Source organism: Geotrypetes seraphini, chromosome 7 (assembly GCF_902459505.1).
Source record: "Geotrypetes seraphini chromosome 7, aGeoSer1.1, whole genome shotgun sequence".
NCBI classification, from domain to species: Eukaryota; Metazoa; Chordata; class Amphibia; order Gymnophiona; family Dermophiidae; genus Geotrypetes; species Geotrypetes seraphini.
In genome coordinates this window covers 51,935,287-51,959,724 of record NC_047090.1, presented here as the reverse complement: position 1 = coordinate 51,959,724, position 24,438 = coordinate 51,935,287, and the positions used below count along the sequence as shown (strand labels likewise).

General features: G+C 42.8%; 1 protein-coding gene across 9 annotated transcripts in view; it reads left to right on the top strand.

The window, feature by feature from the left end:
• ERGIC2 (ERGIC and golgi 2) overlaps positions 1–24,438 on the top strand; it is a 257,255-nt gene that overhangs the window by 142,979 nt on the left and 89,838 nt on the right. For 7 of the 9 annotated variants that reach the window (XR_004540135.1, XR_004540136.1, XM_033952278.1 and 4 more), the window contains exons 10-11: positions 5,957–6,055; positions 19,437–19,534. Coding sequence is in view for 7 of the 9 variants with exons in the window: in XM_033952278.1 (XP_033808169.1) it covers positions 5,957–6,055; positions 19,437–19,534 (197 nt within the window). In the remaining 2 variants the exon portion in view is untranslated. The remainder of the gene's footprint in view (positions 1–5,956; positions 6,056–19,436; positions 19,535–24,438) is intronic. The other 2 variants (XM_033952283.1, XM_033952282.1) reach the window with 1 other exon arrangement.

Here is a 24,438-nt window from a genome sequence, read left to right as displayed (position 1 = left end):
GGTCCCTAGTTGTAGCACCCCCTTCGGCTAGTTCAGGCTGTGTCTCCTTATAGCATGGTTTATTTCAGGTTTATAAGAACATAAGAACTGCCTTCTCCGGATCAGACCTTCGGTCCATCAAGTCCGGCGATCCGCACACGCGGAGGCCCTGCCAGGTATACACCTGGCTTAATTTATAGTCCACCATATCCTTATATGCCTCTCTTAAGGAGATATGCATCTAGTTTGCTCTTGAAGCCTAGGATGGTCGATTCCGTCATAATCTCCTCTGGGAGGGCATTCCAGGTGTCAACCACTCTCTGAGTGAAGCAGAACTTCCTGACATTAGTCCTGAACCTGTCCCCCCTTAGCTTCATTACATGTCCTCTAGTCCGTGTCAAATTGGACAATGTAAATAATCTTCTCTGCTCTATTTTGTCGATTCCTTTCAGTATTTTGAAGGTCTCGATCATATCCCCACGCAGTCTCCTTTTTTCAAGGGAGAACAATCCTAGTGTTATAAGTCTGTCCTCGTATTCCAGTTTCTCCATACCCTTCACCAGTTTTGTTGCTCGTCTCTGCACCCTCTCCAGCAGTTTTATATCCTTCTTTAGGTAGGGAGACCAATGTTGGACGCAGTATTCCAAGTGTGGTCTGACCATTGCCCTATAAAGCGGCATTATAACTTTCTCCGATCTACTCGAGATTCCTTTCTTTATCATGCCCAACATTCTATTTGCCTTCTTTGCCGCTGCCGCGCATTGTGCCGACGGCTTCAGGGTCCTATCTATCAGTACACCCAGGTCCTTTTCTTGTTCACTCTTCCCCAGAGTTGCATCTGACATTGTATACTCGTATTCCTTATTTTTATTGCCTAAATGCATTACCTTGCATTTCTCCACATTGAACTTCATCTGCCATTTCTCCGCCCATGTTTCTAACCGACACAAGTCGCTCTGGAGTTTCTCTCTATCATCCTGCGATCTGATCGCCCGGCATAGTTTTGTATCGTCTGCAAACTTGATGATCTCACTGGATGTTCCTTCCTCCAGGTCATTGATATAAATATTAAAAAGGATCGGCCCAAGTACCGAGCCCTGGGGTACACCACTAGTCACTTTCTCCCAGTCGGAGAACTTCCCATTTATGCCCACTCTCTGCTTTCGGTTTTCCAGCCATTTGCCTATCCACCTTTGTATATCCCCCTCTATGCCATGGCTTTGTAGTTTCCTGAGAAGTCTTTTGTGTGGAACTTTGTCGAACGCTTTCTGGAAGTCCAAGTATATTATGTCCACCGGCTTCCCACTATCAATTTGCTCGTTCACGGTCTCAAAAAATTGGAGTAAATTCGTCAAACATGATTTCCTTTCCTGAATCCATGTTGACTGGGTTTCATCAAGTCATGTGCGTCCAAGTGCCGGACTATGCTATCCTTGATCAGTGCTTCAACCATCTTGCCAGGGACAGACGTAAGACTCACAGGTCTATAGTTGCCCGGTTCCCCTCTCGATCCTTTTTTGAAAATTGGGGTGACGTTCGCTATCCTCCAGTCGTCCGGTATCTGTCCAGTTCTGATTGTCAGGTTTGCAAGTTTTTGCAATAACTCTCCGATTTCAACCTTCAATTCCTTTAAGACTCTCGGATGAATCCCATCCGGTCCAGGGGATTTGTCACTTTTAAGTTTGTCGATCTGATAGTATATCTGGTCTAAGTCCACTTCAACTGTGGTGAGGCTGTCTTCTATTTCTCCTGCAAACACTTTCTCCGCTTCAGGTATTGTTGAGGTGTCCTCCTTCGTAAAGACGGACGCAAAGAAGGAATTTAGTTTGTCTGTTAGATACTCTGTTTTCATTGTTTCAGTTGTTTGATTGTTATGATATTTCATGTGAGCAGAGTAGACTGATTTGTTGGGAAGTTTCCCTGTACCCCTCTACAGGTGACTGTCTGCTTTTCTACGAACTGAATACCTGAGGGTAGTCCTGAGGTAAGAGGGAGGGTCTAAAAAATTATGTAAATGAGGCTTCCTACAAACAGTCTCATGACTGGGGATGCATTACCCAATTGTCCAGGAATAGAGTGTGAATTTACAAGAAAGAAGATTAGCAAAGGTAAGAACCTAAACTTTTGTTCTTCACGCTATGCTTTTTTTATGATTGACTTGTGCACAAGATTTTAGAAGCTGATGGCCTTCCTCTTCCCTTTCTCCCCTCCTCCCCAACTTGCTCCACTGCACAACCATTGTAGTTGGTTGTAAGAAAGAAGAAGTTTGGAAAAAGTGTGTATGGTAACAAAGGAAGACAAGAGTGGTTGATCTGGGATAATGGGGTGATTTCTGTATCCTATTTATACTTTAGAAAACAACTTAAGACTTACGTATTTTCTAGATTCTTGGGTTCTTAATTTCTTATTCTCATCTTTTGTGCATTTTTAAATTAATCTTGTGTAAACAGCATAGAACTTAAAGGTAATGCAGTCTAGAAGTGAATTTTTATGTTATGTTACTGATAACTGAAAGAGTTTGAGTATTGTTTTCCTGTGGCACTACATCTATATTATGGTGATATATGTATTTGATTTAATCAGAAAGGTATTGGAATTAGAAAAAAATAGAGAAGGGCAATGGAAATTTAGCAGAATTAGAAAAGGTTCAGAAAAGGATGACAAAAATGATCAAAGGTATGGGACAACTTCCTTATTAGGAAATGCGGAAGTGACTAGGGCTCTTCAGCCTGGAGAAGAGCTGACTCAGGGGAGATATGATAGATGTCCATATAATACTGAGTGGAGTGCAGTGGGTAGATATGAATGACTTGTTTATTACTTGCTTACTCTTTCAAAGAACACTAGGATTAGTGGGCTTACATTGAAACTACTAATGTGTAATTAATCTCTGGAATTCTTTGCTTGAGAATTGGAGAATATGGTAGAAGCAGTTAGCTCAGCAGGGTTTAAAAACAGTTTGGCTAATTCCCTAAAAGAGAAGTTCATAAGCTGTTATTAAAATGACTTGAGGAAATCCACTACTTAATCTGATTTTCTGCTTGGGATCTTGCCAGGTACTTGTGGCCTGGGTTGGCTACTGTTGGAAACAGGATACTGGGCTTGATAGGTCTGTCCCAGTATGGCAACATTTATGTTCAAGATATAGTACATATGTCATATGTACATATCAATAAACAGAATTATAATGCCCTCTAAACTCTCAATTAGCAGGAAAGAAAACCACCTAAAAATCTTGTGTGTTTGCATGTGATTTCACATCAATTAATATTTGCTTCCTGTTTACATTGTAAGCAAATATTCTAACTTAAGCCCAGATTCACTAAAAGGTAGTGATTCAATCGCTGTTGGCCGATTACTGGCCAATTTTGAAAGAGCAATTGATTCATTACTTTTTTGCATGCAAATAATTTGCATGGAGATGCAAATCATTTGAATTCAAACTCCCCGACTAAATCGCTCAGTGAGCGATTGAGTCGATGCAACTCTGACAGTAGTGACAGGAGAAGCAGCTTCCTGTCACTGCTTTCAGTGGCTTTTTTTTTTTTTCTTAATGGGCCAGATATTTTGGGTGGCCACTTAAAGAAAAAAGAAAGCCCCCTCCCTGACAAACACCCCCCCAAACCCTCTGAAGAAAAAGGCAGGAGGGATGCCCACTCCCTCCTGCCATCGCCTGGCTTCCAACCCCAAACGGCAGGCAGGATGCTGACTCCTTCCTGCCAGAAAATGCCTCCCCCCCACCCCTGAAAAAACCCAGCAGGAGAGATTCCCACTCCCTCCTGCCACCGATCCCCACTCCCCTCCCCCCTCGTACCTCCAAATTTGGGGGCAGGAGGGGTGCTCAGTCCCTCCTGCTCCATAGGGCTCCTCCATGCGAATGCGGGTATTAGGCCTCACCCCATTGCATCATGTGATGCATGGAGCGGGGCCTAATGCCCTGATTGGCTTAGGCGCCTCAACCAATCAGGGACTTTCTTCAGCTCAGTCCTACGTATGGGGAATCTAGAAAACAACTAAAAACATATCTGTTCCTGAAGTATTTAGGCAGCTGACATGTACAATTCTTACTCCAAAAATAACTGTTAATTTATACCTGCTAATCACTAGCTCTTAACTCTGTTTATTCCACTCAAGTTGTACCATCTTTTAATTATTGTAAACCGCATAGAACTTCATGGTCCTGCGGTATATAAACTGTTGTTATTATTATTATTATTATTATGATTGGTTCAGGTGCCTCAGATTCCTCCGATGGGCGGAGGAGCCCAAGGTGCCTGAGCCAATCAGGGCCTTAGGCCCTGTCTCATGCATCGCATGCACTGGGGCAGGGCCTAACGCCCACATTTGCACAGAGGAGCCCTACGGAGCAGGAATGATTGAGCACCCTTCCTGCTCCTAACTTTGAAAGGTATGGGGAGGAGAGTGGGGGTGGGCCTGGGCCCGGCCAGTGGCAGTAGGGGGTTGCGACAGCAGGAGGGAGTTGGCATCCCTCCTGCCATATTTGCGTGGGGGGGGCAAGGGCAGTGTCGGGAATGAGTTTTTTCTTTTTTTAGGGACCGGGCCCACTGTGAGCAAAGCGCCGATGGCAGGAGGGAGTCGGCATCCCTCCTGCCTTTATTTTTTTTGGGGGGGAGGGTAGCATGTGCGCGTTTGTCTGGCAGGGTGTGTTTTTTTGACAGGCCTGCCTCATTTATTAATTTTTTTTATGGGGCAGATATTTTGCATGTGTAACACACGCAAAATATCTGTGCGTACAGAAAAAAATGAATAAAAAAGACAGGCAGGCCTGTCAAAAAACCAGCAGACCTGTCGGTAACACAGTTACTGATAGGTGTGCAGCAGTCGGGTTTGACAAAAGTAAAACCCGATTCAAAATAGCCAAGCAATTGTTAGTGAATCAATCGCTTGGCTATTTTGCATGGGGTTTTACTAATTTGCTTGGAAGGATCGGATCAGAGCAGTTAAAGATCGGGCAGCAGTATAGTGAATCAGGTTGGGGAATGATCACAAAACCAGTAAAACTGGTTTTGCGATCGTTTAGACTGAATCTAGCCCTTAGCAGCTAGACCTTGGTTGGACTCTGAACTGGAATAATACATCTTCATGAGCAGTGAGCTCTGCTACAGTATGCTGCTGATGGCAGCTTCCACTGTATTTCAGTTTTTATTCCTTTCTCATATCCAGTGTTGAGAATTTAAGTAAATTAAGACATTTAAAAAGATCAAAGGGGGAAATAGATAAATTATCCTCACCAGATAGTTTGGATCTATCTCAGTTTCTTGAGTCGTCTAAAGACACAATAATAAAACGTGCTAATTTATTGGTGGTGTTTAAATCAGAACTAGAAAAGCAAGCTATTTTAAAGCTTTATTTTGTGAAGAAATAAGTTTTGTTCTGTGGTCAATGGGTTGCTATTTTTCCTGATATATCTAAGCAGACTCAGCTAAAGAGGAAGCAATTTCTACTGCTTAAGCCTAGGGTTTTAGCAGTGGGTGCAACCTCTTTTAAAAAAATTTCCTTGTAAAATGCCTTATCATATGCAAGTGATAAATATGTGTTTCTAGACCCAGTCCAGTTGGAAGATTTTCTTAAGGATAAACCAATACAAGGAATTTCTTGATTTACTTTTACAATCTGGGAGGTTGTTTAGGTTACACTTAAAAGTGTGCCACATGTTTTTTTGTTTGCCACATGTTAGATATTTTGGTTTAGTTACTTGTTTCCTAGCGACAGCACTAGCTGGCTAAATGATGTGGACTAGATCATTGATATAATTTTTCTTAAAATTTTATTTTAAGAGCATTTTTATGCTGATGATGAAATGGATATTTCTTTATGTTTGTTATTTAAATTGTAACAAATGTATAAATAAAGAATTTTTTTTAAAAAGATCAAATTTACCTTGGCAGCATAAAAAATTGAAATTTTGTTTTTTCTTTTTATAGTGATTTTATACTTTCTTTGTTTCTTTTCAAAGCATACAACTTTTCACATAGAATAGATCATTTTTCTTTTGGGGAACTGCTTCCAGGACTTATTAATCCTTTGGATGGGACAGAAAAAATCGCTTCAGACCGTAAGTACTGAATAACAAACATAATTTGAAGTTGGTTCATTTTATATTATGTACATCTGTGCTTAGCCATTGCAGTAAAGATTACCATACCTTGTTAACTGTGATGATTTTCAATTTTATAACTGTCAAATATAGTACTAAGTGCATGTACAGTTCACTTACTTCAAAGCAAGCACTGGTGTGCATAGCTTATGGATAGAATGATTAGGTCACTGTATGCATCAAATATCATGTTTTGCCATTTCTAGGAAAAACAGAATTTCTTTCTTTGGGATTTGTACAGATGCATAAGACTTGTGAGTTATCTGGAAACACTTTCCTATGCAAACTGCATATGATTCTTTATGGATGGGTTAAGCACCTCAACTCGCAAGTTGCTTGTAGAAGACATCAATCATTTTCCTCCCTCCACCCCTTTATCTCTTTGGGCAGCACCCCCTCTCCTCAGTCTTAACTTCTGCAAACGAGTTGAGAAGATGTCTTTTCATCTGCTCTGCTCTAGATTTTTTATTTTTGAGAGTTAATCTGTTCTTGTTTGAGGCTTCCCTGTGCTAAGAGGGTCCCAGTAGGCTTGGGTGAAGGGCCAGACATTGGGGTCTGAAGCCAGGCAGGTCACACCACCTTTCTGGCCGGCCTGCTCTAACACTTGGAACTTGGGAACAGATTCCCTAGGAGCAGAGCTCACCCCTGTGGAGTCAGGCGCAGGCTGATCTGACCCTATGACTGGCCGGGAGGCTTGGCAAAGGTCAGCTGTGTCTTCCTCTCTCCCCAAAGAATAATGTGGGAGAGTGATCAGTCGAGAATTTCAGGTTTTTGGAGCCTGAATAAAAGGCAGCCCAAAGAGACAAGCCGCTGGAGCTTCCCTTGCTTGTCGGAGGCAGCTATTCCTTCTCCATTTCCAGTGAGGAGCTGATGCAAGCACAGCACATAGCAAATCTGTGAGTATAGCTCATTACTGTCTATGGGAAAATCAGGGTGGGTCTGAAGTCAGCAAAACTAAAGTTTTCTGAGGGTGTCCCAAGGGTCCCCCACCTCTAAAATCCTATTTTCAGCTATTTTAAACTTTTGGTTTGTTTGTATTTATTTATTCATTCAGTTATTTAGCCTGTCCTCCCAAAGGAGCCCAGAACGAGTTACAGAATACATCCACAATATAATCAAGACAGGACAAAGGTTACATAATTCCACGAGCTGGTTTTTGGTGCTAAAAATGCTACCCTGATGACCATTTTGGATTTCCCAATTTTATTTTTAAAGCCTCCTTCTGCATCAAATTGCTTTGATTTTGGTAAAAATTGATTTTGTAGCACTATGGGCTCCATTACTAAGCTGCGTTAAGACTTTAACGCGCAGAATAGCACATGCTACATTGGCCCCATGCACTAGACCTTAATGCCAGCGGTAATTTCCTGCATGCGCTAAAAACGCTAGCGCACTTTAGTAAAAGGAGCCCTAAATCATTTTATCAGTGTGTACGATTGTCATTGTATTGAAATCTGTTTTAATGCATTTTTTATATAGCTTCTTTTTATACTATGTAAAACTGCTTTGATATTTGATAAGGCGATATATCAAATTTTTTATAAACCTGAAACCTGATTATGGACTTCTCAGGTAGTAAGAAAGATTGAGCACATTTGTGCTGGATGGTTAGATGGGGAGTGTCCTTATACCGTGTGCCACAAAGCATGCAAAGGGGGGGGAGCAAGGGCTTAGCTCCCTTGGGTCACCTCAGAGGTGAGGAAAGACTGAAAGCTTGAAATCTGGGTCGTAAAGCCTTGTTAGAACCTCTTAATCGTGACTCGGCATTGCCTGTGAAGAACTCTTATCCAGATGCCCCTGACCCTAAGAAGAGATATGTGGTAGACCCATAGAGATCCTCAGAGAGTTCAAGTCAGGTCTTCGACCCTGATTATGTGACTTTGATATGTGTAGCTCACCAGAAGCATAAAGAGATGTCTGTGTGTTGGCCAGTTAACTCCCAGAGGAGTTTTCCTCCTCAAAGCGAGGTCTTACTGCAGCTGGTAGACCTGCAGGAGCTGGAGGCCCAGTCGGAAAAGGACAGGGATGATCTGGAATTGGATGCAATCCCACTTCTCTTCCACCATGCATCCTCCCTGGAGGATTCTAGTTCTCAGTTTGGGGCAGGTGGCCATGAGTCAGTGACAGCCCTAGTTCAGGGAGAGGATCCAACACTGCGCAGGCTGTATAAGCTGGGAGATTTAACTGAAATTATTAGTTTCTTTGTGGAAGTTGGATTTAGAGTCCCTGCTGCCCAGCTCTTGCTGTTAAGAAGTACCAAATCACAGTCCATATGCTTTCTTTCTCACAAAGAGATTACCAGAATAATAATGGAACACTGGGAGACGCCAGAGGGTCGTCTGATGGGGGCCAGGGCAATGATTAAATTGTGTCCCATGGTTTTTGGTTTCCAGCAGTTATTTGCCCCACCTAATGTGAATTCTGTGGTGGCCCAGGTTACTAAAAGAACCTCTCTGCTTAGTGAAGGTGACGTGATCCTAAGGGATTCTCAGGATCGCAGGGTGGACTTAGTCATCAAACAGCAGTTTGAGGCATTGACATTAGATCTTAAAGCTGCGGCTATAACTTCCTTTGTAGTGCAGGCCTGCCATAAGATGCAATACTAGAATCTGGTCCCAGAGGGGGCAGGGTGTACTCTGGTGGCATTGGCTGGGATGAGCTATGTGGTGGATGCTATTTGTGACATGCTCAGAATGTAACAAACCCACTGCCAGCAGGGGTTTTGTTCCTATGAAAAGTGTGAAGGTTAGACAGCCCCGGAGCAGAAGAGCTGACTAGGTCTGTGCCCTGGAACATGTAGGCGATGACTATCCCTGGAATAGCCAGCCTGAGACAGGGAAAGTCTTAAAGGAAAGCTTGCACTCTTGTATAGAGCCTTTAAATCCTGGCAGGAGATTTCCACCTGAAATGCTTGCTGTTACTTTAAGAAAGGAGCAGGGAACTCTGACCTCTGGCAGACATAAGCAGTTTGCTAGAGAACTGATTCAACTTCCCCCAGCCAGGGAGAGGGGGCGTGGTTTTAAGCTTACTAAATGGAAGCTGGTGAGAGACTCAGAGAGAGGTGCCCAGCCAGAGGGTGAGAGGCTGGAAGACTGGGAGATGCAGGAAGTTGATTCTGCTCCAGTCCTGGAACAGTTGAGTAATGTGGAAGCTATGGATTTGCAAGCAGCAGGGAATGAACCAGAACCTAGTGTGGAACTGATGGAAATCAACTGCTGTAAAAGTGAGTGTGCTGAGTTGTGCTATTAACTCTCTGAGGAGGACATTGCCTTGAACTGTGTGTTTGTTTTTTGTATATTTTTGCCTGGAAGAAAGTGGCTTGTGCTGGCAAGAGCAAACCTGCTTATGAACTGTAATATTTCTGAGCTATTGGGGGGGTTTGTTGTTTGTTTTTTTTGTCCTTTTCAGAACTAGCTCAGAGAAAACGTTTTGGTTTTGATGGTTGCCTGGGGTTTTGGCACTGAGGTATGTTGAACTGAGGCAGCTAATTAGCAGCAGTACAGTGCAACAGCTGTGCCTGGAAGCCGTTCTGAATGCCTGTTGTTTAAGAATTGTCTTTTTCTGTCTGCTAGCTTGTGGATTGTAAAGGAAGTAAAGCTTATATTTGATACTCTTGCTTCACTTATAACCAGGAAGAGTTAATTAAGAACTCTTTGTGCAAAAGATGTCTGAATGCAAAGAACCTGCTCAGCCTGTATAAAGGAGCAAAATACCTAGCTAAAATTAAGCATTGCTACTAGCTACCTTAAGAACCTACCTGATAGTATTGCTATACTGTACCTCCCTTATCCAGAGTCTACCAGGGATAGTGCTGGCAAAGAAGTTAAGATTTTTGGAAGTTTACCTAATTGTAACAGCTGAGGTGGCTGTTGGCCAGTTGCTGGAGGAAAAGCTGTATTTTTGTTTACTGCTGAAATTCTTTGCTTTTGTTACTTTTGAAACAGTGGAATTGTTCTGTGTGAATCTGTGTGAAACAGGGTGCTTTGAACCGAAACACAAAGTCTGGCCAGTGGCCAAGATTAATAAATCTTTCTAAGAACTTGAACCTTTGGAATTTTCCTTCTTTTTGCTAGAAAAGGAAATCCTTACCTAAAATACTGGGGTTTAACCACAGCATAGACTTTGCCAGGCCTGAAGGGTACCCCAAGCTAAAGGGGACACGCCGGGCAAGTATTTTGTCAGAGCCCAGGTGGTCTGCTGCGCTCATCGGGGACCCCGGGTTATAACAAGGGTCATGAGTAAAATGTTAGTGTATTCAATCTCTGCCCACAGAATGCTCTTTATCAGGCAGTGGGTATGGGATTCAGCATCTAATGCAGCGGTTTCAAACTCAAACCTTTTGCAGGGCCACATTTTGGATTTTTAGGTACTTGGAGGGCTGCAGAAAAAATAGTTAATGTCTTATTAAAGAAATGACAATTTTGCATGAGGTAAAACTCGTTATAATTTATAAATCTTTTCTTAATTGCTTCTGATAAGTTCAGCTATACACAGCTGAAAGCAATGCAACATGCAGAAAATGAAGTTTAGATAGAAACATAGAAACATAGAAGATGATGGCAGAAAAGGGCTACAGCCCATCAAGTCTGCCCACTCTGCTTACCCACCCCCTGTCTATTCCCTAATGATCCAATTTTCTTATCTTGACCCTCATAGGGATCCCACATGGGTATCCCATTTATTCTTAAAGTCTGGCACGCTGTCTGCCTCAATCACCTGCACTGGAAGTTTGTTCCAATGATCAACCACTCTCTCTGAAGAAATACTTTCTGGTGTCGCAATTAAATTTTCCGCTCCTGAATTTGAGTGGGTGCTCTCTAGTGGCCGAGGGTCCCTTGAGAAAGAAAATATCATCTTCCACTTCGACACGTCCTGTGAGGTACTTAAATGTTTCAATCATGTCTCCCCTCTCCCTACATTCCTCGAGAATGTAGAGCTGCAATTTGTTCAGTCTCTCTTCATACGAGAGACCCTTGAGCCCCGAGGTCATCCTGGTGGCCGTCCGCTGAACCGATTCAATTCTGCGCACATCTTTACTGTAATGTGGCCTCCAGAATTGCACACAGTAGTTTTTCACTTTTTTAAGGCACATACCGAGGGCCTCAAAATAGTACCTGACGGGCCGTGAGTTTGAGACCACTGGTCTAAGGTCACCTTAAGCAAGCTCCCTTTTAAGGGGCAGTTGCTTTTTGGGAAAGAACTTAATGACCAGTGTATGCCATGAGGTACCAGGAGTTCCAGTAGTGGTTTCTTTCGCACCTGCAGAAAACTGCATTATGGGTCTGCGGGCTTTTCATCCTAAAGATCCCTCCAAGGCTCTAGACAGAGGTTTGGGGGCCCTAGAAGAGCCTCCACATCCAGCTCTTGCCATGCCACAAATTCTAAGTAGTCCCAATGATGCGAGGTTATCCTCCAGGATCCCTTGCACAGGAGGGAGATTCTCAGAATTCTGGGAGACTTGGGTGCAGATTTAATCAGACCAATGGATACTGGATTATAAACTCAAATTCTGTCCTCTCAGGGTTTCCGCAGCTGGCATTGTGCTTGTTGCAAGTTTCTGGGTCTCGCTGCATCTTGTCATGTAGAAACCAGTGTTTCAGCCACCATGTTTCTACCTGAAAAGACGCAGCGAGACCTGGAAACCTACAACAAGCTCAGATTCTGTCTTCCCCTTCATGTCAACTTTCTGGACTCTATCTAGCAGAAAGACCAGAGAAAGCATCCAAAGTCAGAACAATTGGACCCATAGAGCTGGTGCCAGACACAGACTCGGGCTCAGGCAGATACTCAATATACTTTATCATGCCCAAGAAAAAGTTAGAAAATTGGAGACCAACCCTGGATCTCAAGTCAGTCTACAATGTTAAAGGTTCCCAGGTTCTGGATTAATTTGGGGGTGGTGTTGTGCCACAGTTAAGATACATACAGGTAGAGTGGAGGTGGCTGAATAAGAGGAAGAAAGTGTTGAAGCTCTAGAGCTGAGAAGAGGGTAGAGGACAAAAGTGAGGATGAGGTGGTGAAATAGAAATGTGAGTGGCTTAGTGGAGGGGGAGGATGATTAAGTGGATTGGGGTGAAGAGAGAAATTGGAGAAAGCCAGTATTAGGGTGCACGTGGGTCATAGTAGAATGGGAGGTATTAGGCACTAGGCACTTCTTTAGTGGACAATAAGATATATCCTTGATATGGAATAATTTCCTAGGCCATGGTTGGCGATTTGTGAGGCTTGTGAGTCAGATTTGTGAGGCCTGTGAGATAGTGGTGGCTAGTTTCATAGGATAAAGGTGAAAGTAGATTGGTAATATAGACTTGTCGGAGAGGGTTCACACACAAGAGGTATAGCTGTGTGTACTATGCATAAAGTAGGGTTAAGAAAGAGTAAAGAGAAAAAAGGATGAAGGTCAGATAAGTTTTAAGAACCTTTTAAATGCTAGAACATTGATGTACAACCTTGGCACTTGCCAGGTCGGTTTTCCGGATTCCTAAATGAATATGTATAAGTATAAAAAGAAACAATTTTGCCTTTCAATTTAATTATATCATCTATTTTTAATAGTATATCAATATCTTTATCATAATATAATTATCTTGCAATTATTTTTTCAATTATCACAATACATGTTTGCAACCATACCCACATTGAGCCTTATCACAATTGCAAACATTTAACACAATACATCACAATGCCGGCAAAAACAAACTAACAAACATCATCCATTTATCTAATTTCAGTCCTGGAGTGTGTTCTGTCCAATCACAATCTGTTATTCAAATAAACAGTTCATATTCTTCTAATCACTTTCAGTATAATCGCCACACTGTACTTCACACTCCTCCATGTTTCTTTACTCAGGAAAGCAAACAGCCCAACAACCTGAAAGACATCCCATTCAACAACTTAAAGCAGATTCCACTCCATCTCTTTGTTAAGACCCCAAGGTTTAATCGTGTTCCACTGGTGAATTAATCATTGCTCCTTTCTAAGCAACACTTCTGACACATTTCCCCCTCAAGCTAACTCAACATGAATCAAAACAATAAAACGAAGGACCACACAATCTTCAATGGGTCACTAACGGCGTCTCTTCCTTACCCAGGAAGTTGAGCAATACGTAACTTTATTTTTTTTTAGTTTGACCCAAATAACATTTACCACAGGGGCAATGTATGCCATAGACCACCTGACTCATTTCACAATCTGAATACGATCGTAAATAGAATTCCATAGTGCCGCCAGGAATCGTCACCCAATCTGTCACTAAAGCATATTGGCAATATATACACCTGTTACAACAGAAATGGCCACAACAATATCTAATTTGATGTTCCCCCTGATTTGAATCGGATAAAATCTACATTAGATTTCTCCCCCGAGTGTAAGCAAACCGGGGCATCTTTGCTAATTGTGGATGTAAATGTAATGAATCTTTTCCAGCCCATTATGAAACTTGCATATTGACTATTGTAAACATAGTGCTTTTCAAACTGATCCATGTAGAGACACGCAATAGACGGGGCCACTATGGCCCCCCATTGCCACCCCCTTAATTTGCAAATAGAACATAAGAATTGCTGCTGCTGGCTCAGACCAGTGGTCCATCGTGCCCAGCAGTCCGCTCACGTGGCGGTCCTTAGGCCAAAGACCAGTGCCCTAACTGAGACTAGCCTTACCTGCGTACGTTCTGGTTCAGCAGGAACATGTCTAACTTTATCTTGAGGGAGGGTGTTTTTCCCCTATAACACCCTCTGGAAAAGCGTTCCACTTTTCCACCACTCTCTGGGTGAAGAAGAACTTCCTTATGTTTGTACAGAATCTATCCTCTTTTAGCTTTAGAGAGTGTCCTCTCGTTCTCTCTACCTTGGAGAGGGTGAAAAACCTGTCTCTATCTACTAAGTCTATTCCCTTCATTATCTTGAATGTTTCGATCATGTCCCCTCTGTCTCCTCTTTTCAAGGGAGAAGAGGCCTAGTTTCTCTAATCTCTCACTGTACGTCAACTCCTCCAGCCCCTGAACCATTTTAGTCGTTCTTCTCTGGACCCTTTTGAGCAGTACCGTGTCCTTCTTCATCATTCCTAGCATTCTGTTCGCCCTTTTCGCAGCTGCCACGCATTGCGCGGACGGCTTCATCAACTTGTTGACCAGTACTCCCAAGTCTCTTTCCTGGGGGGGTCACTCTGAGTACCGCACCAGACATCCTGTATAAGATTTTTGTTACCAACATGCATCACCTTACACTTATCCATGTTAAACCTCATTTGCCATGTCGCAGCCCATTTCTCGACTGTGTTTATGTCACGTTGCAGGTCTTTGCAATCCTTCTGCATCTTCACTACTCTGAATAACTTTATATCGTCTGCAAATTTGATCACTTTGCTTGTCGTATCAATTTCCAGAACGTTTATAAATATGTTGAAGAGCACGGGTCCTAGGACCAAACCCTGCAGCACTCCACTCATGACGCTTTTCCAGTCCAAGTATTGTCCATTTCCTCCCACTCTCTGTTTCCTATGCTCCAGCCAGTTTTTAATCCACGTGAGTATTTCACCCTCGATTCCATGGCTTGCAGTTTTCCGAAGTAGTCGTTCATGTGGAACCTTGTCGAACGCCTTCTGAAAGTCCAGATATACAATGTCGACTGGGTCGCCATTTTCTATCTGCCTGTTCACTCCCTCGAAGAAGTGCAGCAAGTTTGTCAGACAAGATCTGCCTTTGCTAAAACCATGCTGACTGGTCCTCATTAGACCGTGTCTGCCAAGGTGATCAATGATTCAGTCCTTATCAGCGCCTCTACCATCTTTCCTGGTACTGAGGTCAGACTCACCGGTCTATAGTTTCCCGGATCTCCCTTCGAACCTTTTTTGAAGATCGGCGTAACATTCGCCATCTTCCAGTCCTCTGGAATCTCTCCCGTTTTGATTGACAGATTGGCTATTAGTTGAAGCTGTTCAGCTATGGTCCCTTTCAGTTCCTTGATGACCCTCAGATGGATGCTATCCGGTCCTGGGGATTTATCGCTCATGAGCCTATCAGTCTGCCTGCATACCTCTTCTAAACTGACCGTTAACCCTGTCAGTTTCCCGTTTTCACTTCCAGCATATAGCCTGATGGGTTCCGGTATGCTGTGTATATCCTCTTCGGTAAATACAGATACAAAAAATGTGATCAGTCTGTCAGTGATTGCTTTGTCCTCCTTTAGCGCTCCCTTTATTCCTTGGTCATCCAACGGTCCCATCGCTTCATTTGCTGGTCGTTTCCCTTTAATATGTCAAAAGAATGGCTTGAAGATTTTCGCCGCCTTGGCTATTTTTCCTCACAGTCTCTTTTGGCCCCTTTTACCGCCTTAGGGCACCTGCGTTGATGATGCTTGTGCTTATTCCTGTTTTCGTCCATTTTTGATCTTTTCCATTCCTTAAACAAGGTTTTTTTGTCTCTGATCGCTTCCTTAACCTCTACAGTGAGACACGCTGGTTCTTTATTCTTTTTCCTCTTTGATCCCTTGTTGATACGAGGTATATATAGTGCCTAAGTGATTGTATCCTTAAAAAGATGCCAAGCTTGCTCTAGCATCTTTACAGTGTTTATCCTCTTCTTAATCTTCTTCCCCACCATGTGTCTCATCCTTTCGTAATTCCCTTTTTGGCAGTTTAGCGCCGTGGCCGTCATTCTGGACTGATCTTTCGCCCCTCTTTCCAGGATGAAGCGGATCATATTGTGATCGCTGTTTCCTTGCGTCCCTTCTACTGCTACATCCTGTGCCAGTCCTCGCAACCCATTTAGAATTAAGTCCAGAATTGCGTTTCCTTTCGATTGAGATGGCTTGGGGAAATTCACTGCTTATTCCTAGGATAAGCTGAATAGAATCTGTTTTGCTGCTTGGGATCTAGCTAGGTGCTTGGGACCTGGGTTGGCCGCTGTTGGAATCAGGATACTTGATGGACCTTCAGTCTGTCCCAGTATGGCAGTTCTTATGTTCTTAAGGTTTAAATATTTGGGCTGTCGTGTTACAAAGCTCAAAAGGTCTTTGGCCTCTCACCCTGATGTGTCCAGGTTCTTCAATGGAGCTCTCAGGCTCATTCTTCCACTGCAGCAGCCGGTCCCTATGTGGAATCTCAACATTCCGTTGTAGGCCCTCACTAAAGTGCCATATGAGCCTCTGACGGAAGTGTTTATTATGAATCTATCCATGAAGACAGGTTTTTTTAGTCATTATCACTTCGGTGACGAGGGTGTTGGAACTCAAGCATTATCCTGCAGAAAGCCTTTCCTCAGATTCACATAAGCAGGGATTTCTTTATGCACTGTGCCTTTCTTCTGAAGGTAGTTTTGACATTTCATGCCAACTAGAAAGTTTAGCTTCTCGCTTTCCAGCCCATGGGTGAGAGGAAACAGGACAAAGTTACTGGATGTTAGGAGAGTTCTTCATCTACCAGAAGTGTGGCATCGTCCAGGGCAGTGCTGCACAACCAAATTTGTAGGGCAGCCACATGGTCAACCCTCCATATCTTTATGAAATTTTATAGAGTAGACGTGGCGGCATGAATGGATGGGGCCTTTCAGTCCTCTGTGCTGGTCGCAGGCTCATCTGTCCCGCCCTAGATTCAAGGGACTGCTCTGGGATGTCCCATCCGTAAGATATGAATAGGAAGGAAAGATTAAGTTCTTATCTCAATAATCATTTTTACTGTAGAAAAACATATGATTCCTTACACCCCACCCTGTCAGATCTGTAATGCCTGTGGAGGCTTGTAGATTTGGAAGAGTATCCAACTGCTTGATTTGTGGCAGCCAAGAAAGAGAAGAAAAGGCTTTGAAGAGGTGACATGTTAGTACTAAAATCCAAGTCAGCACGGTTTGCCATGTCAGCTGTACAAGTGTTAGTGCCGGTTGCACACAAGTAGGTGGGTTTCTTGTGTTTCGCCACCTTTCTTGTTGCCCCTGTTGGTAGTTGTTTAACTATTTTTTACTATTGCAGAACAGATAGAAATTATCTGGATCATGGAGGTCCCCTAGCCCCCCTTGTTTTCAGTTCCTCTCCTTGGGGTTATCACTTTCTTTGGTATGGACTAAGGGAAGGGTGTGCTGCCCAGAGAGACACAGGGGCGAAAAGAAGAAAATGATTGATATCTTCTGCAAGCAACTCATGAATTGAGGTGCTTAACCCATCCATAAGGAATTGTGTGCTATTCTACAGGAAAGAGAATTATCGAGGTAAGAACCTAATTCTTCCATACTGTTTGTTTCTTAAAAGCAGCATATGTTTCTTGTATCTTATATATCTCTCTTCTCTGTTGGTACTTTATGAATAGCATTTTATTTCTGACTGCCACAAATGTATACATTAACTCATAAATAACTAATGTTATATTGTGCAAATTTCAGTATTAGCACAATCTTTTTAAATTTTGATTTCCATCCTCCATAAGTGAAATTCCACTAAAATGTTGGCTGGTAAGGTTACACTTAAGTACGTCATGTGTAATAATAACAGTATATATACCGCAGGACCGTGAAGTTCTATGCGGTTTACAAAGATTAAAAGACGGTACAAATTGATTGAATTTAACAGAGGTGAAAGATAGTGGTTAACAGCTCAAGGGAACAGTTATTGAAAAGACACAGTACAATTGAAATGAAATGGATGTGATTCTATGCAGAGCATACTGGATTTGTCAAAATTAAAAAAAAAAAAATAATAACATCCACCTTTTAAGCATAGGCTTTCCTAAATAAAATGAAAAGTGGAGAAAAACTGAGAACAAATTATTTTTTTCATGATCTGTTGCTTTATGCACATTGAGAGAATGTTTTCTTTCTCATTTAGACTTCCACAAGGTCTTAGAGCAGTCATAGAAGAGTAACATTCTTCAGCGGCACCCTAATGGTTCTGCTGTGGACTAGGTATATGCCTTGAAGCAAGAAAAATTATTTCATTTATTAACTTATAAACTATTTCCATAGCTATATACATAATTCATGAGACATGGCATAAACTAGAGCTTAGCAAATCAAAACTACAATATAGATTACCAATCAAAATTCAATATATATAATAAAGACAGATTCTGCACAGTAAAAAAACAATTCACATACATAAACCCAATAAACTCATCCTTCCCCTCATGCAGATGCCCTCTACAACCAAATAAAAATAAATCAGCCTTTAGAACAAATGTCAATAAAATGATGCCTCCAATAATTTGACACTGGGAAATGCATCCTAACAATAATAATAAAACTTTATAAATAACTGTAGGACCTACAACTTCAGGTGCCAAACATGGTTTCTCTTTGGTCCATCCTTATACCATTCATAACTTCTATCAATTCTTAGCCATCATTCTCTCACCTCTTTGCATAATAGCTCCCAACCTCAGGATCTCCTAGAATACTCTTTCCATCTGGCCCTCACACTTTACTCCTCCCAACCTACATGCCATCCTTCCATCTTAAAATTGATCCATCTTCCTGCCCCACCTAATTATACCAGTTCTTCCTCCCAGTCCACCATCCCCACTATCTTCCCATACCTGTTTTACCTCTGATTCCAGATTACATGTTAAAAGGGTTAAATCATACCAATAGAGAATTAAGTTATTTTTTCCTTTCTTTAAAGGCATATTTTAGCATCGTGCACCCTTGGAAGACCCTCTGATTCCCAGTAATTGCAAGGCTGACATGCTTCTTTAAATATAAAATTCTGCCTTCAGAATTTTCATATCAGTCATATTGGGGCAGGGGCAGGGACCTTGTGGATTTAGCTCAAGCTTTCTCAGTTGTACGAGTATATTTGTTTATTATTCAAACTTCTGTTCTAGCCATTTGTTTATGTCTCCACTTTTTATACTAGATAAGCAGAGAATATTTTCTTTTTAATAAAGTAGAATTATTCCCCCCAGGAAGATATGTTTGCATATATTTTATGGATAGTCTTTATAGTTTTCTCAGGAAAGCTTTTGGCCAGATCTTAGATCACTTTGCACCATGTTTTAGTAGCTGAGGCGCAAAGGAATTGTCACAGCGCTAGTCTTTATGGCCAGTAATTAAATGAGTTGGTGGTCTTAGTCCAGTTTCAGGGTCATGGCAGAAGCATTCATATCACACTTCATTTCAGATTCCTGAGAATTTTGCTGAATGCTTTGTTACTAATTTAGGACATGAGAAGTATTTAGTGTAGTTTATCAAATAATTCAAGCAGGTACATAAGTTTTGTCCCTATTAAAATTACCCCAGTGTCTGAGTTTTGATTTTCTTCTCTGTAGCACCAAGTTTGTATAGAAAAGTAACAGAAAATGTCTGTTCTAGGCTTTGTAGATAAGTTTCAATTTATTTTTTTTCCAGCTAACCATATGTTTCAGTATTTTATCACAATTGTGCCAACCAGACTCAATACATATCAAATCTCTTCAGATACTCATCAGTTTTCAGTGACGGAAAGGGTGAGTTGGAAATGGCTGAACTCTGGAATTTTTGTGTACTTTCATACCTAAACTGTTTCATCTTGTTAACAGAATGACAAAAATAAATTGTTACTGTCAGTAGTTCTGGAAGTAATACTTTGTGTAATACAGTTTGCTCTCGTTATTCGCGTGTTCATGATGTGCAGTTTTGCATGTCTGTGGCTGCATCAATTGCAATCTATGTTTCCCATTCATGCCGCTGTGCTCGCGTATTCTCCAAGGACAAGTAGGCAGTATATTCTCACATATGGGTGATGTTGTCCTCCGAGCCCAGCATGGACATGTACCAAAGTGTACTGTCACTTTAAAACTTTAGCACTGTCCATACCATGAGTGTGCCTTCCCGCCCTACGTCAACTCATGGGACCTTCTTTTCTTTATTTTTCGCGGAGTGAAGAAGTTGTTTTTCAAACACTCTTGTGTGCAGTAAATTTTTTCACTTTAAGTGCCTTCCCATACCGTTTTTTCTTCATATTTTTTAATTTTACTATATTTATTATAATTTCCTCTTCATTTTCGTGTTTTTCTTTTTTCAGGCCTTCAGGTGGCTTCCTGCCTCTGATGCAGCCAGGAGCATTGACTCCTTTTCGGTACAGTTCTATTTGACCTCCCCTACAAATTTAATCCTTTGTTTTAGTATTGGTGGTCTTCCCATCGATGTGAAAGGATCATTTCAAGTTCAGGCCCTCACAAGTGGTGTGTGCAGTGTCTTGGTACTGAGCATCAAGATGTTTCTTGCTGTGGTCACATGCAAAAGAGGTCTCTAAAGGCTCGCCAAATTCAATTTGAAAAGCTTTTTGGGTCTACCGATACCATATCTACAGACCCATTACCAGTCCAGGCGCCTCCTCCATCGAGACTGATGTCTGCTAAACTGCTGGCTCTTCTGTGCATTGGACCTCAGAGGGCCTCTGGAAAAAATCAAAATAGTGTCAGCACTTACCTTCTAGATACACTTCCACCTCCTCTCACCGACTTCAACTCCTCAGAAGCGTCGACAGTCTGAGCACTCTCCATCACTACAGATGCTTTCTCAGACAAGGCATTCTACTGCATCTAAGTTCCTGATGCCTCAGCATCAACCTGAGCCGACTGTACCTTTCACTACAATGGTAACAGCAACTTCCCTGCAGGACCATATTAAAGTCCTATTGAGACATGAATTGTCATCCTTGCTACTTTCCTGGGTACTGATGCAGCATGCCTCAGTCCAGTCTGACATACTACAGCCAGATACTACTTTACAGCCTTCACATTCTCGACATCGATCTTCATCACAACATCATGATTCAACACCTCAATGTAAATCTACATCCAAACATTGATCTTCCACGTTTCGATGATGAGCTTCTCCCTGACATCAATCACCTCATGCATTCTCATCCAAGCATACTTCCCAAGCCACCATCAAGGCATTCTCAACACACCTCTTCACAGTCTCAATGCTCTTTGATGCTTCCCTCAATGTTCTACGTCCCATTCTACTAGACAAAATCACATTGAGGACTGACTTGGATCTCTCCACTCATCTGAGATTGACGTTTCTGCTGAGGAGACTTATGGAATCCTGTCAGATCCTTCACTTCCTCTCCCTAGGAGATGATCCCCACCTGAAAGTCTTTCTTTTACAGAGTTCATCAGGCAAATAGGTGTTTTTTGCTTGTGGTTTTCTTTTTCTGCTCTACCATGCTGGCTGGGGCAGAGTGTTAGGCTACTGAAAGCCCTCGCCCTGTTTGGGAAGAAATTTTCCTTTTGAACTAGTAATTTGCTATTGAACTACCCAACTGTCTAAAACCAGGAAGGTGAATGAAGGGCATTGTTGGAATTGTAGTCTGAACTTATCACTGAAACTGCCCAAGTGCCTAAACCTAGGAAGGTGAATGAAGGGCATTGTGGGAATTGTAGTCTGAACTAATCACTGAAACTGCCCAAGTGCCTAAACCTAGGAAGGTGAATGAAGGGCATTGTGGGAATTGTAGTCTGAACTAATCACTGAAACTGCACAAGTGCCTAAACCTAGGAAGGTGAATGAAGATCAGTGTGGGAATTGTGGTTTGGACTAATCACTGGTGTGTTTTTCTTTTTGAATTTAAATGAAGTTTGTTTTTGCTTGAAACTGAGAAAACCCAGGGGAAAATGAGGAACCCTGGTGTGCAATGTTGATTGACTAACGGTACATTGTGACAATAATAATATTGTGACGAAAATGATAGGAGGCTTGCGCCAGAAGACGTATGAGGAGAGACTGGAAGCCCTGAATATGTATACCCTAGAGGAAAGGAGAGACAGGGGAGATATGATTCAAACGTTCAAATACTTAAAGGGTATTAACGTAGAACAAAATCTTTTCCAGAGAAAGGAAAATGGTAAAACCAGAGGACATAATTTGAGGTTGAGGGGTGGTAGATTCAGGGGCAATGTTAGGAAATTCTACTTTACGGAGAGGGTGGTGGATGCCTGGAATGCGCTCCCGAGAGAGGTGGTGGAGAGTAAAACTGTGACTGAGTTCAAAGAAGCGTGGGATGAACACAGAAGATTTAGAATCAGAAAATAATATTAAAGATTGAACTAGGCCAGTTACTGGGCAGACTTGTACGGTCTGCGTCTATGTATGGCCGTTTGGAGGAGGATGGGCAGGGGAGGGCTTCAATGGCTTGGAGGGTGTAGATGGGCTGGAGTAAGTCTTAACAGAGAATTCGGCAGTTGGAACCCAAGCACAGTACCGGGTAAAGCTTTGGATTCTCGCCCAGAAATAGCTAAGAAGAAAAAAAAAAAAAAAAATTTAAATTGAATCAGGTTGGGCAGACTGGATGGACCATTCGGGTCTTTATCGGCCATCATCTACTATGTTACTATGTTACTATGTTATTAATAAGAACAATAAAATTTTGATGAACTCTGACCTGTCTCTACTCAAGTTTGTGGAAAATATGGTGGCCTGCTAGTGAGGGTTCATGAGGACACACTGGCAATAGCCACACAGAGTTGAAATGAAGTACAAGCCACACAAAAAGAAAAGAAAAGCACAAAGGCCTTCAAGTCCTGGCAATCAAGCTTAATTTATTGAGACTAAACACTGGCCGTGGTTTAGCGAATCTACCTGAGTCAGGGGTCAATAACTGGATATACAATCAAATACTCAAACAGCTAAACAAATGTGAATGCCACTGCAAGTAAAGCTAATAGTAATCCTAAAGCCAAACAGCTATTTTGTCGCTGTCAACAAATTCCTGAAGCTGAACAACTATTTTGTTGTGCTAAAATTTAGCGCTTGTGTGCTGCCAACAAACACAGAAGAGGGGCAGAGGGATCTACTACAAATATATCCTAATTTTGAAAAAGACTAGAGATTTTTTTCAAGGTAGCATCCGGTTAGGACATCAGCTACATTACCTCTATTTATTTTTTTGTTTTTCAGTTTTGTTATGATTGTTTACTTAATTTTTTCTAATGTTTTTTAATTTGCTTTATTTTTAAGTCTTTCTTTGCTTTACTGGTATAATTTTTAACTTCTGTAATGGTCTAAGAAAAATATTAACTATTTTGGCCTTTCAAGCATTACTGTGAGAGGCCATTAACGTTTGTTTAGCAGAGACCATACTACCTGTGTTGATGAGATGTGGGAGGATTGCGCAGTGGCATACCAAGGGGTGGGCGATCCACCCCAGGTGCAGCCTTAGGGGGGGTGCACAGCCGGACAGGTCTGGAAAATTCCTGGGCTGCGACAGCACTGAGCGGCATCGGTGCCCCCCCCTCCTCCGCGATGGCACTCAGCGGCATCGGCGCCCCCCCTGCCCCACGACAGCACTCAAGTTCGGCCTCCTTCTCCCGGCATCAGCAGAACTTCAGATCAGCAACAGGTGCTCAGTCAAAAGCTTCCCCTGACTCAATTTCCTGTTTCTGCCCAGGCAGTTCAGTCAGGGGAAGCTTTTGACTGAGCACCTGTTGCCGATCTAAAGTTCTGCTGATGCCGGGAGAACGAGGCCGAACTTGAGTGCTGTCGCGGGGCAGGGGGGACGCCGATGCCGCTGAGTGCCTTCGCGGAGGGGGGGGGCGCCGATGCTGCTGAGTGCCGTTGCGGAGGGGCGGGCGCTGATGCCGCTCAGTGCTGTCGTGGGGGGGGGGGGGGCCTTGCCGATCTTGTTGCCAAAATCGGAAAGGTGAGGGAGAAAGATGGGCCTGTGGTGGATGGAGAGATTGAGAGAAGGGGACAGATGATAGAAGTGGGGGAAAGAGAGAGAAGGGGCAGATGATGGAAGTGGAGAGAAGGGGGAGAGAGAAGAGGGCAGATGATGGAAGTGGGGGGAGAGAAGAAGGCAGAAGATGAAAGGAGGGGGGAAGAGAGAAGGGGCAGATGATGGAAGTAGAGAGAAGGGGGAGAGAGAAGAGGGCAGATGATGGAAGTGGGGAAAAAAAGGGGGCAGATGATGGAAGGAGGGGGGAAGAGAGAGAAGGGGCAGATGATGGAAGTGGGGGGAGAGAAGAAGGCAGATGATGAAAGGAGGGGGGAAGAGAGAGAAGGGGCAGATGATGGAAGTAGAGAGAAGGGGGAGAGAGAAGAGGGTAGATGATGGAACTGGGGGGAAAGAGAGAGATGGGGCAGATGATGGCAGTGGAGAGAAGGGGGAGAGAGAAGAGGGCAGATGATGGAAGTGGGGGAAAGAGAGAGAAGGGGCAGATGATGGAAGTGGGGATAGAGAAGAGGGCAGATGATGGAAGTGGGGGAAAGAGAGAAGGGGCAGATGATGGAAGGAGGGGATAAAAGGAGGGCATAAGATGGGGGGGAAAGGATTGAGTTAGGGAAATACTGGAGGGAGTGAGGGAAAGAGGTGGCGAGCTGTAGGTAGACAGTAAAAAATGAAATTGATGAGAGGGTAGTAAGA